General features: G+C 46.0%; 1 protein-coding gene across 1 annotated transcript in view; it reads left to right on the forward strand.

Moving 5' to 3' along the window:
- Positions 1 to 14,415, forward strand: part of LOC147095711 (complement C3-like) — a 102,573-nt gene that overhangs the window by 62,613 nt on the left and 25,545 nt on the right. Inside the window, exon 11 of the mRNA XM_085974759.1 lies at positions 8,842 to 8,985. Coding sequence (XP_085830885.1) covers positions 8,842 to 8,985 — 144 coding nt within the window. The remainder of the gene's footprint in view (positions 1 to 8,841; positions 8,986 to 14,415) is intronic.

Consider the following 14,415-nt stretch of genomic DNA (forward strand, 5'->3'; position numbering starts at 1 on the left):
TTGAAACCATATGTAATCTACCTGGTGAAATATAACTCTTCGTCAACTTGTGTATTTTATGGTCAGCAAGGCGAGGGATATTAACAGTGGGGGGGAGGGGTGGAAACTAAACATTGTCCAATTACGAGCCTCGATTGACGACATGGAACACTTTTAGTCATAGAGAGTCATAGAGTCATAACAGCACAGAAGGAGGTCATTCAGCCCATCGAGTCCATGCCGGCTCTCTGAAGAGCAATCCAGTCAGTCCCGTTCCCCCCGCTCTATCCCCATAGCCCTGCAAGTTTATTTCCCTCAAGTACCTATCCAGTCTCCCCTTGAAAACATTGAATGTCTCCGCTTCCACCACTTCCGTCGGCAGCGAGTTCCAGGTCCTCACCACTCGCTGTGTAACAAAGCTTTTCCTCACGTCCCCCCTGTATCTCTTGCCCAAAACCTTAAATCTGTGTCCCCTAGTCCTTGTACCATCAACTAGTGGGAACAGCCTTTCCCCGTCTCGCCTATCCAAACCCGTCATAATCTTGTACAGCTCGATCAAATCACCCCTCAACCTCCTTTGCTCTAATGAAAACAAATCCAGCTTCTCCAACCTGTCCTTGTAGTTAAGATCCCCCATCCCCGGAACCATTCTGGTAAATCGCCTCTGCACTCCATGCAAGTAAAGCATGGGTCACTGCAGTTTGAATGGCTATCAGCACTGCCCAGAAATGCATATTAGCTTCCACTTCCTCAGAAGATATATCCTACCTGGTCTAGCGTGGCATTTCCATTTGCCATCCACCGGCCATGAAATGTCCGTAAAAAGTTTGACAATTCCGTGTTAATTGGTGCTGAATTAGAAACAGTTGTGTGCTGTGGAGCAGCCTTCACTGTAAGCTAGGTTAGCAGTGTGGGTGGAATTTCCACGGGGTTTCTTGATCTCGCGCGATAAATTTGGTGGAAGATCTGTGGAAAGCCGAAGATCTGGGTGCCATTTACAATGGGCCGGACTTGTCGAACGCCACAGGTGCGTACGAGGTATGTAGGTGCCTGTAGGGGCCTCGCAAGTGCATGCGCTGAAAACCAGCACTTCCGATCTGTTAAAAATCCTCTTGACAGGTCATCCGCCTGCCCGGGAGAAGGGTCTCCGCGGGCAGAGAATTCCGCTTTCTGCACAACCTCCGCCCGCTGAAAACCTTTAAAAATCTTATGCCTGGTAAAAGCAAGTGTAAGGCCTGCTTTTACCAGCATAAGAGTTTTAAAAATTAAAATAATTTTAAAAATTCACTCCTTAATAATTTTTAAATACTTTAAAAAAAGGTAAGTTTATTTTTAGCCCCATAAGCCGAGCATAGTGGTAATATTACTGGAATAGTAATCCAGAAGCCTGGACTAATGATCCAGAGACATGAGTTGAAATCCCACCACAACAGCTTGGGAATTTAAATTCAGTGAATTAAATAAGTCTGGAATAAAAAGCTTGGATCAGCAATGGTGACCATGAAACTGTTGGATTGTCATGAAAACCCATCTGGTTCACTAATGTCCTTTCGGGAAGGAAATCTGCCGTCCTTACCCGGTCTGGCCGATATGTGACTCCAGACCCACAGCAATGTGGTTGACTCTTAACTGCCCTCTGAAATGGCCTAGCAAGCCACTCGAGGGCAATTAGGGATGGGCAATCAATGCTGACCTTGCCAGTGACACCCACATCCCACGTACGAATAAAGTAAAAAAACTTTAATTATTTTTTTCAAAAAATTAAACTTTTGTTTAAAATACTTAATTTAATGTAATTTTAACTCATTTTCAATAGGTGATTTAAAAAAAATTGTTTAATGTTTTAGTGTGTTTCTTAAGTGATCCCCATTCATACTGTTGACAGATCTATACAAAGACCTGTCAAAAGTGTGAAGGGGGATTCCCTTCTTTGATTGGTTCCCCATGGTCCACGGGATCCCAGGGACTGCTGCGAACCACCTGCGCCCCTGGGATACCTGGGCCTCTGCGTATTTCGTAGTGGAGAGGCCCAGGATCGGAAGTCTCGGGACCTATGGAGTCAACAGGTAAGTGCGTAGATTTTTTTCCGATCAGAGACTTCCGCACGCAGGAAGCCTCCGATCAGAAAATCCGGCCCAATGTGCCTCGTGGATTTCTGTCTACCTTCCGCTGATGTTACAGCAGAAGATGAGAAGGACATGTAAGCATTCCAGGCGTGCATTCCTCCAGGTCTGCGCAATAAGATTAGACCAAGAGGGGACCTCAGTACGAAAAGCACAATACAATTTTAGATGGTATCGCAGAGAAAACTGCCAGCAATTTTTAGGTGTCAGTTCAGAAAAAAGGCACCACCAGACCTTAAAGGAAGCAGCATTTTCATAGAATCATAGAATCATAAAAATGTACGGCATCGAAGGAGGCCATTCGACCCATTGCGCTCGATTTTCATTGAGCTGTGGAGTCGGGCTTGGAGGCGTGCGGGGGGTTAAAATCACAAAAACTGGCAGGCGGGACCCCCCCCCACCCCCGGCTGGTTCCCGACTCTGAGCAATTTTAACTCGGGCGTGTCTGATGGTCCCGACTCCGTCCCGCATCCAACAGGTGGGACTGGTCTTTAAGTCCCTTAATAACCACTAAATGGCCTCTACAATCCTATTTTAAAAGGCCCTTGCAAATTTAACCCTTTCCCCACGCAAAATGCGCCTGGTGGGAAACACGAATGTGAAACCTGGCGGGAGCACTATTGGATTGCTGACTGTTGTATCCGTGTGTTAATGGAGACACGGAATGCAGGAGTTGGTTTAACAGGTGTTTACTGAACAAAGTCTGGAGATGAACTAAAAGATACAAGACACTATACAGGCTTATATAGCCCGAGTGGCCACTACCGGCAATACAGTACACAGGGGCTCTTAATGGCACATACACCACAATTCCTCCCCTTTTAGACAACCAGTACATAACATTTTAAGTAATCATTAATTAACATGTTTACAAGAACAATAATCTACACATTTGCTGCAGTTAATCAATTATAAGTCAGTCTCTCTGGAGGCTTCCTGACTCGGTCCGGATAACGCCTCGGTGGCGTAGTAGGTTCTTTTGGCAAGGTCGATTCGGCTTGAATGCCAGCGTCGGGTTCATCTGGTTCCAGTATCACCGGATCGGAGGTAGATACTATGGGTATCTCTGCTTCATCATTAGGCGTATAGAGTTGTGGTGTAGGTTGTCCCTTTTCAGATGACTCTATGAACTGGTCAGCATGGTGCCTTATTATGCTTTCCCCAATGTCCACGGTATACATCAGCGGTCCTAGTCGTGTGCAAATAGTTCCAGGCTGCCATTTCTCGGTACGGTAGTCCCAGGCCAAAACTTGTTGACCTATCTGGAAGGTTCTAGTTGGCCTTTCATTCATGCCTTGAAATTGCCGGTTCTCTACGTCCCTTCTGATGTTTGGCTTGATCAAATCCAGCCGGCATCTTAGTCTTCTATTGAAAAACATCATGGCGGGAGTTTGGTTTGTAACCACATGTGTTGCATTCCTGTATGCAAACAAGAAGTTATCTACCTTATGCTGTAGATTTATGTCTTCATTACCCATGGCCTTTATGGCCTTCTTGAAGGTCTGGACAAACCTTTCAGCCAATCCATTGGTGGCGGGATGGTATGGGGCGGACGTGTAGTGCTTAACCCCATTGTTTTTTAAGAACTTCCTGAATTCTTCGGACACAAATTACGGTCCATTATCAGAACAGATCTGTTCAGGCAGCCCATTCCTGGCAAATATGGTCCTTAATACTGTGATGGTTTTTTCTGTGGTGGTGGAGGACATCTTTATTACCTCCGGCCACTTGGAGTGTGCATCAACCGCGATTAAGAACATTGAGTCCATAAATGGACCAGCAAAGTCGATGTGTACCCTTTGCCATGGAGATGAGGGCCACTCCCATGGATGTAGAGGGGCTTGTGGTGGGGCGTTTTGGACCTTCTGGCATCCTAGACAGCTCTTGGTCATTTCTTCGATGTCTCCATCGATACCTGGCCACCACACAAACGCTCTGGCTAGGTTCTTCATTTTCACTCCACCCAGATGCCCCTCGTGAAGCTCCTTTAGCACTTTGTCCTGGAGTTTGGGTGGAATCACCACTCTGGATCCACACATCAAGGTTCCTTGGCACACTGACAGCTGTTCTCTTCTTTGCGAGAATGCTGGCAACAGTGGTTCGCCATGTGCTGGCCATCCCTTCACCGTTAAATCGTAGACTCGTGAGAGAGTCGAGTCATTTCTCGTTTCCTTTTCAATGGTAGAATTTGTTACTGGTAGACATTCCACTATTGTTGAGTGGAACATCTCCACTGTTGGTGCCACTTCTACCGTTGGCAACGGTAGGCGCGATAAACCGTCAGCATTCCCATGCTGTTTTGATCTTTTGTATTCTATGTCATATTGATATGCCCCTAGGAAAAGGGACCACCTCTGTAGCCTTTGCACTGTCATAATGGGAACGCCCTTTTTAGGGTTGAATATGGAGACGAGGGGTTGATGGTCAGTCAACAAGGTAAATTTTTGTCCGTGTAGGTAATGGTTGAATTTCTTCACTCCCCATACCAGGCTGAGTGCTTCCCTGTCGATCTGGGCATAGTTACGCTCAGCTGAGTTTAATGAGCATGATGCAAAAGCTATCGGCCGCTCCGAGCCATCAGGGAATCTATGCGATAATACTGCTCCTATGCCATAAGGGGATGCATCCCATGCCAGTCTGATTGGCAGTGATGGGTTGTAATGAGCCAACACTTCCTTGAACGTGATGAAGCCTTTGCATTTATGGAAGGCACGTTTACAGTCCTCGCTCCATTTCCAAATTACTCCCGTTTGTAGAAGTGCGTTAAGAGGGTGTAGAACAGTTGACAAGTTCGGTAAAAATTTATGATAGTAATTTATCAATCCCAGGAACGACCTTAATTGTGAGACATTTTCAGGTGCTGGGGCTTTTATGACTGCTTCAATTTTTTCAGGTGACTTATGCAACCCTTCTTCGTTAGTTATATGGCCACAATATGATATTTGTTTCTGGAAAAATTCGCACTTGGGGCGATTTGCTCGTAGGCCCCGTTCTCTCAGCCTAGTGAGCACCTGCTCCAAATTGGCAAGGTGCTCGTTGTCGTTTTCTCCTGTTATAAGGATGTCGTCTAGGTAGCATTGAGTCCCCGGAATCCCTTGCAGGGCTTGCTCCATAGCTCTTTGCCAGATAGCTGGAGCTGATGCTACTCCGAAAACCAGTCGATTGTACTGGTGCAGCCCTTTGTGTGTGTTTATCGTGAGATACTTTTAAGAGTCCTCCTCAACCTCCATCTGTAGATATGCCTGTGCCAAGTCAATTTTGGTGAAACGTTTCCCTCCGGATAGTGAGGCGAAAATATCTTCTATCCTCGGAAGAGGATACTGTACCGTGTGAAGGACCAGGTTTACAGTCACCTTGAAGTCCCCACAGATGCGAATTTTTCTCTGTTCTTCAGATTTATTATTATTCAACGTTTTCTTCATGACCGGGACGATGGGTGTTGCCCACTCGCTCCAATCTATCTTGGATAACACGCCTGCCTTTTCCAAATTCTCCAGCTCTGCTTCGACTGCTGGACGAATTGCGTATGGCACCGGCCTTGCCTTAAAAAACTTGGGAATTGCCGCATCTTCCACTTTTATTGAGGCGGTGACGCCTTTCAAGGTTCCTAGTTCCTGTTGAAACACTTCTTTGGCGTTGGCCAAGATGTCATTTAATCGTTCAGGTATGACGTCATCATCATTTTTTTTCTTACTGGTCACCGTCAGTGCCTGAATGGAGTGCCAGTCTAAACGTATCTTCCTGATCCATTCACGTCCCAACAGCGGTGGACCACCATCTTGCAGAACGTATAAATACAACTTCTGTATTTCCTTGTCGTTGTATACAACAGGCACCCTTATTTTCCCTCTGGGGTATCCTTTCTGCCCCGTATATGTCTTCAAGATAATGGATGTGTCTTTCAAAGGTATATGCGGAAATAGCCGCTCGTAATCCCGTCGACTTATGACGGTGAGAGCTGATCCTGTATCTAGCTCCATTTTAACTGGGGACCCCGCTATCATGAGGGTAACCCAAATGGTCTGGTAATCTTCTTTGGCAATTACATTATGTAATTTGAGACAGCTTAGTCTCTTGTTTTCGGAGTCGCTATCGCTCTTCTGGTCTTCGGAGCTACTGTCCGTCATCATTTGTACCTTTCTGTACTTTTCCGGAGTGATTTTTTTTCTGTCAGTGGATTTTTTTTTCCAGATCGGCATACACGTGCAATGTGTCCCATCTTTCCGCATTGCCTGCATGCTTTGTCCTTGAACCAGCAGTCCCTCTGGTCATGGGTGGATCTGCCGCAGCGATAACATCTCTTGAAACCCCGTGTCATTTCATGGGTGCCGAAGTCCTGTGGCTTTTGCTGTATCTCTGCAGCTCCTCTTGCTGCTGCTTCGTATGATACAGCCACACTGAAAGCCTTGTCCAGTGTCAAATCTTTCTCAGATAGTACCTTTTTATGTGTTCCTTCACTTAGGAGACCGCAGACGAATTTGTCTCGTAGAGAATCTGCCAGTGCTGCCCCGAATTGGCAGTGCTTTGACAGCTTTCTTAATTCGATGAGGTAATCAGCGTTACTTTCATTCTTGTGCTGATTCCTCCTGAAGAATTTGAATCATTCCGCTATCAGCAGCGGTGTTGGGTTTAACTGCTCCTGTAGGGTATCAACAATCTGCTTAAAATTCTTGTCCATCGGTTTGGCTGGAGTGATTAAGTTTCGTAACAGCCCGTATGTCCTTGCGCCCATCAGATTTAGAAGTACCGATGCCTTTTTATCATCCTCTACTTCATTCGCTGTGCAATATACCTCCACTCTTTCCACACATGTGGTCCAATCCTCTATATCACTACCGAAAGCAGTAATATTGCCAGTCTTAGGCATCCTGAAAATCAAAAAGGGCGCCTCCCGCGCTTTCCTTTCTTCCCTGCCGAGAAAAAAATGGCACCTCCCGCGCTTTCCCGCCACTGCCGCTGCTGACAATGCTGTTTTCCGCGGTTTTTATTTACACAGATATTTTTACTAGTTGGAGACTCATTCCCGCCGGACTCTCTGGGACTTTTCCCTCCCTCTGCTTGGTCCAATGCTGACCTGCTTTGCAGCGCCGGCCGTCTCCCGAGTGCTCCACCCTCCGTCTCTGTTTGCCTCCACCTTCCGACTCGCTGCTTGGCCCCGCTGCAGAGCCACCCTATCGAGCCCCAGCCCACCGCCCAGGAAGGATTAGTGCAGTACCTGCCACCAGCCCGGCTAGCTGGTGAAACCACAGTTTTTTTTTTTCTTCGACCTTCGTCTGAGGAATCAATCTCCTTGAGGTGCTGCCGAATTGCAGGTAAGTCCATTTCCAATTCATCGCCACTGTTGTATCCGTGTGTTAATGGAGACACGGAATGCAGGAATTGGTTTACAGGTGTTTATTGAACAAAGTCTGGAGGTGAACTAAAAGATACAAGACACTATACAGGCTTATATAGCCCGAGTGGCCACTACCGGCATTACAGTACACAGGGGCTCTTAAAGTTACATACACCACACCCACACATTGGAAATCAATTGGCCAATTGAGTTAAAATTGCATCTATCTCCCACATCCATTTAGATTTGTGTGGGAAACACGAAATTCGGATAACACAACAACAGCCCGCACCTGAGTTAAAATCCAGCCCATTGTGTCTGTGCTGGCCGAAAAAGAGCTATCCAGCCTAAATTTGGTGGTTAAGTGTGCAGCTGGTTGTTGTTTCATGGAGTTTTAATGGTACAAAGAAGACCACTCTGAACCGGGGAAGGAACCACACCATCCAAAATAATCAATGGTCCAATACAATTGTCTTCTCAGGATCAGATACCCAAGGGTTGAGTATATAATATCTGGCAGCATATCACAATCAATTGCTGGTCTAATCTCTGATTATGGGAATGGTGGCATAATGGTTATGTTACTGGACTAGTATTCCAGAGGTAACAACAGAAAACACTGGAAAAACTCAGCAGGCCAGGCAGCATCTGTGGAGAGAGAAACAGAGTTAACGTTTCAGGTATTCCAAAGGTCCTGGACAAATGATCTGGAAATATGTCATTCAAATCCCACCACGGCAGCTGGGGAATTTAAATTCAATTAAATAAATCTGGAATAAAAAGCTAGTATCAGTAAATGGTGACCGTGGAACTATCGGATTGTCGTAAAAACCCATCTGGCTCACTAATGTCCTTTAGGGAAGCAAATCTGCCGTCCTTACCCGGTCTGGCCGATATGTTCACTCCAGACCCACAGCAATGTGGTTGACTCTTAACTACCCTCTGAAATGGCCTGGTAAGCCACACAGTTGTATAATGGCAGCTCACCACCACTTTCTCAAGGGCAATTAGGGATGGGCAATAAATGCTGGCCTTGCCAGTGATGCCCAGATCCTGTGAATGAATACAAAAAAAAGTTACATCAATTTTACATTGGATTCACTACGCTGACCGTCAGAGTTTTTACATGTTTCTGGAAACAGGTAGAATTGAAATAAGCGGGTGAGGCAAATGTAGCTCCTCATGATGTCATTCAGAAATGCCACACAACATTTTATGAATAATTCAGGCGCGATTTTCGTGTCGCCTTTGGTTCGAGCATGTGACATTACCACAATCGAAGTTCAATGGAAGGGGAATCGGGCTGACTCTGTTGCCGTGGCAAAGATAAATTCCTAAATTATCACATTCTTTCTTCCTGAATAACTGAACAATTTTTGACTCAGCTATTATTTCACTCTGTAGGTCCAGGTAACTTATCCTGATGGATCTCCTGCCTCAGGTGTTCCTGTTAAGTTAGCAGGAGAACAATCACAAAATACACAGGAAACCGGCCATGTCGTGTTAACAATGCCGTCCCCTGCAGATACAGATTTCTTTGAAATTAAGGTAAGAACCAACAGCTTGAATGATTTTTTTCTATTTTTACTTTTTTGCAAAGCTTTCAATCTTTTTGTAAATGTGTGAATACGCGACAGGTTAAAATTAATGTAACAATCTCTACATCAGTCAAGCTCTCAGATGAACAATTCCAAACAAAGTGTTGAATAAGTAAAGCGAGTAGTTCTTGATCACGAAAGCAATGTGAATTAGACGCCGCCAATATTTGTCTATGCAAACAGAACCTTGTGTAATTTGATAACATATATGTGCTACAGTGCAAGTCACTGAACATTTCTACACAACACCCGAGGGAGAAGAATCAGAAATATGAGGTCGAGTATAATTTGGAATAGCAGAAACCTCGAGAAATTGGTCTGTGACATCAAAGCTATAATTACAGCAAATGTAACCTACGGATAATTGTACACATACTTAGCAAAGCCGAGTTGTAGCATACGAGAACATTTTTTTCTCCAGTTATTTCCCTGCTCTAGTTCCTTGACTTATTACTCTTATGGTCTCTAATGTGTGGACAGGATGCAAAATGCTCAGAGTCTTAAGTTTAGTGTGCGGCAGATTTTTAAATTTCATTCTGGGGATATGGGGGTTACTGGCAAGCTCGGCACTTATTGCCCACCTCTTGCTGACTTTGAGAAGGTGGTGGTGAGCCACTTTCTTGAACCGCTGCAGCCCGTGTGGTAAAGGTGCTCCCACAGTGCTGTTCGGGAGGGAGTTCCAGGATTTTCACCGAGCAATCATGAAGGAACAGTGATATACTTCTAAGTCAGGATGGTGTGTGACTTGGAGGAGAACTTGGAGGTGATGGTACTCCCAAGCACCTGTTACCCTTGTCCTTCTGGATGTGGAGGTGGCAGCCTCGACATATCATGGTTCCTTCATGGTCAAAATCCTAGAACTCCCTACCAAACAACACATGGTCCAGATGGATTAAATCCACGCATTTTAAAAGAATCTTGGAAGAGACAGCAGAGGCATTACTACACATATTAGTAATTCATTAGAAAAAGGTGTAGTGCCAGAGGACTGGCGGATAGCTAATGTAAAACCTATATTTAAGAAGGGCGATAGAACACGTCTAGCTTACAAAGCTAGTTGGCAGTGTCAGTTGCAAAGAGGATGTGAAGAGGTTTCAAGGGGCTCTCGACAGGCTCAGTGAGTGCGTGAGAACATGGCAGATGGAATATAATGTGGATAAATGTGAAGTTGTCCACTTTGGTAGAAAAAACTGAAAGGCAGAGTATTTCCTAAATGGTGAAATATTGGGGAATGCAGATGCTCAAATGGACCTGGGTGTCCCTGTACATGAGTCACTGAAAGTGAATGTGCAGGTGCAGCAAGCCATTAGGAAGGCAAATGGTATGCTGGCCTTCATTACAAGAGGATTTGAGTACAGGAGTAAAGAAGTCTTACTCCAATTATATAGGGCCTTGGTGAGACCACACCTGGAGTACTGCATACACTTTTGGTCTCCTTGCCTAAGGAAGGATATACTTGCCATAGAGGGAGTGCAACGAAGGTTCACGAGATTGATTCCTGGGATGGCGGGACTGTCGTATGAGAAGAGATTGAGTAAACTAGGTCTGTATTCTCTGGAATTCAGAAGAATGAGAGGGGATCTAATTGAAGTATACAAAATTATTACACGGCTTGATAGGATGGATGCTGGGAGAATGCTTCCCTTGGCTGGGGAGTCTAGAACCAGGGGCCACAGCCTCAAGATAAAGGGTAGGCCATTCAGGGCTGAGATGAGAAGACATTTCTTCACACAGAGGGTGGTGAATATTTGGAAATCTCTACCTCAGAGGGCTGTAGAGGCTCAGTCATTGGGTATATTCAAAACAGAAGTCGATAGATTTCTGACTAGTAAGGGAATCGAGGGATATGGCGATGGGGCCGGTGAATGGAGTTGAGGCAAAAGATCAGCCATGATCTCATTGAATGGCGGAGCAGGATGTAAGGAATTAGCACATGCTAGCAGGGTTGGGGTTATTGTCTCTGGCCAGTCAGAAGCCTCTGAGCTGCTCCAGGGACCCCCATGTGGTTTTGAAGCGCTCCCCTATTCCTGGTTCTGACCGCTGGACTTATTCAGTAGCGATGTAGACAGAAAAACGTGACTCATGGTTTGGGTGCAAAACAGATCAGTATCTATTGAAACAAAAAGAAAGAAACAACTTAAAAATTGATACAGCACAGCTCTGCCTGGTACAGCACTTCTACTTAACGCAGTACACTCAGTGTCCACTAGAGCGCTTCTTGCTCAGTGCAACACTCCTTTAAATACAGCACTTTAAAAACAGCTACACAGTGTTCACCACAGCACTTATCTGCTTGGTGCAACACCCCCTTTTAATACAGTTTTAATATAGAAACACCTTGCTCACTACAGCACCTTTGCTTAGTGGCTTTTAATTAAAAACAGCACTTTAATACAGCTACTTTCAGTGTTCACTGAAGCAGTTCTTGACTTAGTGCAACACTGTTACTTAAATAGGGGAGGAGAGAATGGACACAACGAGGGAAGATCGACTAAAATCACATTTCTAACAAAATTCCCGCTTAATTCCCACCCCTATACCTATTTTAAGTTGCCTTGTAAAAGGCCAGAAAAATATATGCTCACCAATGAAAACGCCTTCTCCATGCCCTGAGATCTTTGATCTTCACTGCCCCAAAGTAAGAACACCCCAATATTTTAAAAGTAAACTGCTGGTGTTCCACTTCTTCAGGCAGGCTCCCACATTGTAGAGGGCACAGAGACGAGGCCAGACAGAGAGGGATGGCTTCTGAGAAGCTATCTTTCATACCCCACCTGGAGCCGAAATGTTCCCGCCCAGATCCAGACGTATCTGGGCCAAACAAAAGGGACCCAAAACCGCTCCCACTGTCTACAATGGGTTCTGATGAATTACCCATTCGTTCAAACCGTTCCCTTTCAGTTCAAATGTGTCTTCAATTGTCCGTGATGGGCTTTCGAATAAAGCTGCAGTGGTTTGAAATGTGTCCATTTCCTTGATTGCTTGAGTAAATAGCCTTGAAGGTATTGTAAACAGAAAGTCATTGTCCTTGTGGTCAGACTGAAACCAGTCTCAAGTGGTTAATCCTTTGTGTAGCAGTTTCTGTAAACATATCGATTGTCTCTGCAGGGAGGGGAAACTCCCTGAACTGCCTTTGATTGGCAGTCTGGTCAGCCATCTTTGATCTTCACCTTTTTCACAGACACACACACAAGCTGCCTTTTCAAGTCCTTTGTCTTTTGCCATGCGGTCTGGTGGCCATTTTGATCCCCTGGATTTTTAAAGGTATATTACCCAGGTATTCTTTAATCAAAATTAATCATCAGAACTGTAGGAAATTTCAAAATTATTGTGAAATCCTACAGTCCCCCATCGGATACTAAAACTTGCTTGTAGTATCCTTTCCAAAAGTGAGCAATAATTTCTGACCCACCACAAACAACCTTCCCTTATACTTAACTAAATCTATCTTTGATCCCCCGACACCTCCATCTCCCCTGCCCAGAGAGAATCATAGTACAGCAGGATTCTATAGAGAGAAAACCCAAAATTAATTAAATGATTAGTACACGGAGGGGTCCAATGCCCCTGCACCACTTATATTCACAATAAGTCAAGCGTGGAGGGGGTCCTATGCCCCTTCACCGCTTGTAACATAATTTTAACATGATAAAACTTCTTTAAAGGGGCTGTCACCCAGCCAACATATCTGCTATAAGAAAACAGATGGGAGACAAACGAGCTTCCTTTAACTCCAAACAAGCAGTAAAATAATGAACAAGTTCTGTAAATTCTTAGTCTTAAATTGTATTTCCAGCAGCAGTTTTTTAAAATGTTGTGGGCATCTGTTTCCTGCAGACCCCTTCCTTCATGGACTCGGGGTGCTTCTTCTCTCGAATCCCACGACACGCTGGTCCCCTGTGCTTTCTGGAACTCTGAAAAAGACAAAAAAAAACATCTCGCCAGGTCCGCTGGCTTGGGGGGGGTGGTGTAATCAGGTCCCGCTACCTGGATCCACAATACAATTCTGGAACGGTACCACACTCAAATCTTATACACTAATATTATTTCAATACAAAACAAAACTTAACACGTTCTACTTTAATACACGTTCTACCTTAATTCTTTAATCACACATTACTTGACCAAAACTATTTACAAGCGCCACCCATCTCTGGGTGGCCAGCTTAATCCCTGGTTGGGCTGCCACAGGCTCCTCCCTGTGGCATGGCTGGACTGATTCCAGCTTATAGACCCTCACAGCTTATGGCTGCTAGTTGGGGACCTCTGCCTTTTGGCCTCTCCCTGACTCGGGAGACCGCCCTATTCCACTGGAAAGTGGGTGACCATACTTTCTTGGGCTGGGGTACCCGAAGAGATCTCCTAGGGAGTGTCGCCGGTGGGGCTACCCTGCCGAGCAGACCCTTAGCTTGGGTCACACTCCCTGCTGGCTGGGGACCTCATCCTTTGAATCCTTCCCTTCCCAAACCTGGGCTGGGGACAGGCAATCCCTTGCCACTGGCTGCCGGTGGCTGAGAGCCTTCCCATTCAGGTCTAAAACATGGTTCAGGCTCCTCCCCGGAGTCCCACAAGAGAGGGGGAATCACTCGGGCCAAGTGCTGGGGAGCTTCTACAATCCCAGCTGCCTGTTCCCCTGCCCCCTGCTGAAACAACCCGCATTGTTTGATATAACTGGCTGCCTACCAGTAATCCTGTTCAAAATCATGAATAGCTCCTCCCCTGACACAAGCCACAGCGCCTGCCTGTGCAGCCTGTGAACTTGTACCTGCTGTGGGCTGGGGATTTCTATTCTCAGGTTCACTCCCAGCTGCCTGTTTCCCTGTGGGTCCCATTAAGCTAGATGGGACCCCGTTAGGCCGGGGTGAATTGGTCAGGTCCTCCGAGTGGACCACCGTGCTGGAGGCTCCAGTGTCCACCAAATATCTCCCCTGCACCATCTCCACCCCCATCTCAACATAGGGCCTGCTCCACTCAGCATTTTCGTGGGGACACAGGTCAACAGGCTGCGCTGGCTCTAGTCATTGCTGGGAGTGGGGTTGGGCAGACGGGGTTAAAACACCGGTGGTGGCTGCTACTCCCCCCTGGCCAGTCAAAAGTGACCGTAGGGACTGTAAAAAGGACTCAATTGCTGCGGGAGGGAGGTCTGGCCCTGCCGTTTGGGCTGGGGCTGTGGGATCCATTTCTCTGTCCTTTCAAGGATTTTTACAGTCTTTTCTCCAGTGACCATCTTTCCCACACCCGTAGCAATTTAACCTAGCCTGAGAGGGCCGGTTCCCCTCCTAGTGCCACTCTTTCTTACTCTGGCTCCCAGGTTTAACCTCATGGACTCTTCCCTTGGGTTGGGGAGCCTCGATACCCCTCATGTTCCTGAAGGCTACTG

The sequence above is a fragment of the Somniosus microcephalus genome, unplaced genomic scaffold, assembly GCF_052327205.1.
Source record: "Somniosus microcephalus isolate GS21.2 unplaced genomic scaffold, FLI_Smic_1.0 unresolved_chr1, whole genome shotgun sequence".
Taxonomy (NCBI): domain Eukaryota; kingdom Metazoa; phylum Chordata; class Chondrichthyes; order Squaliformes; family Somniosidae; genus Somniosus; species Somniosus microcephalus.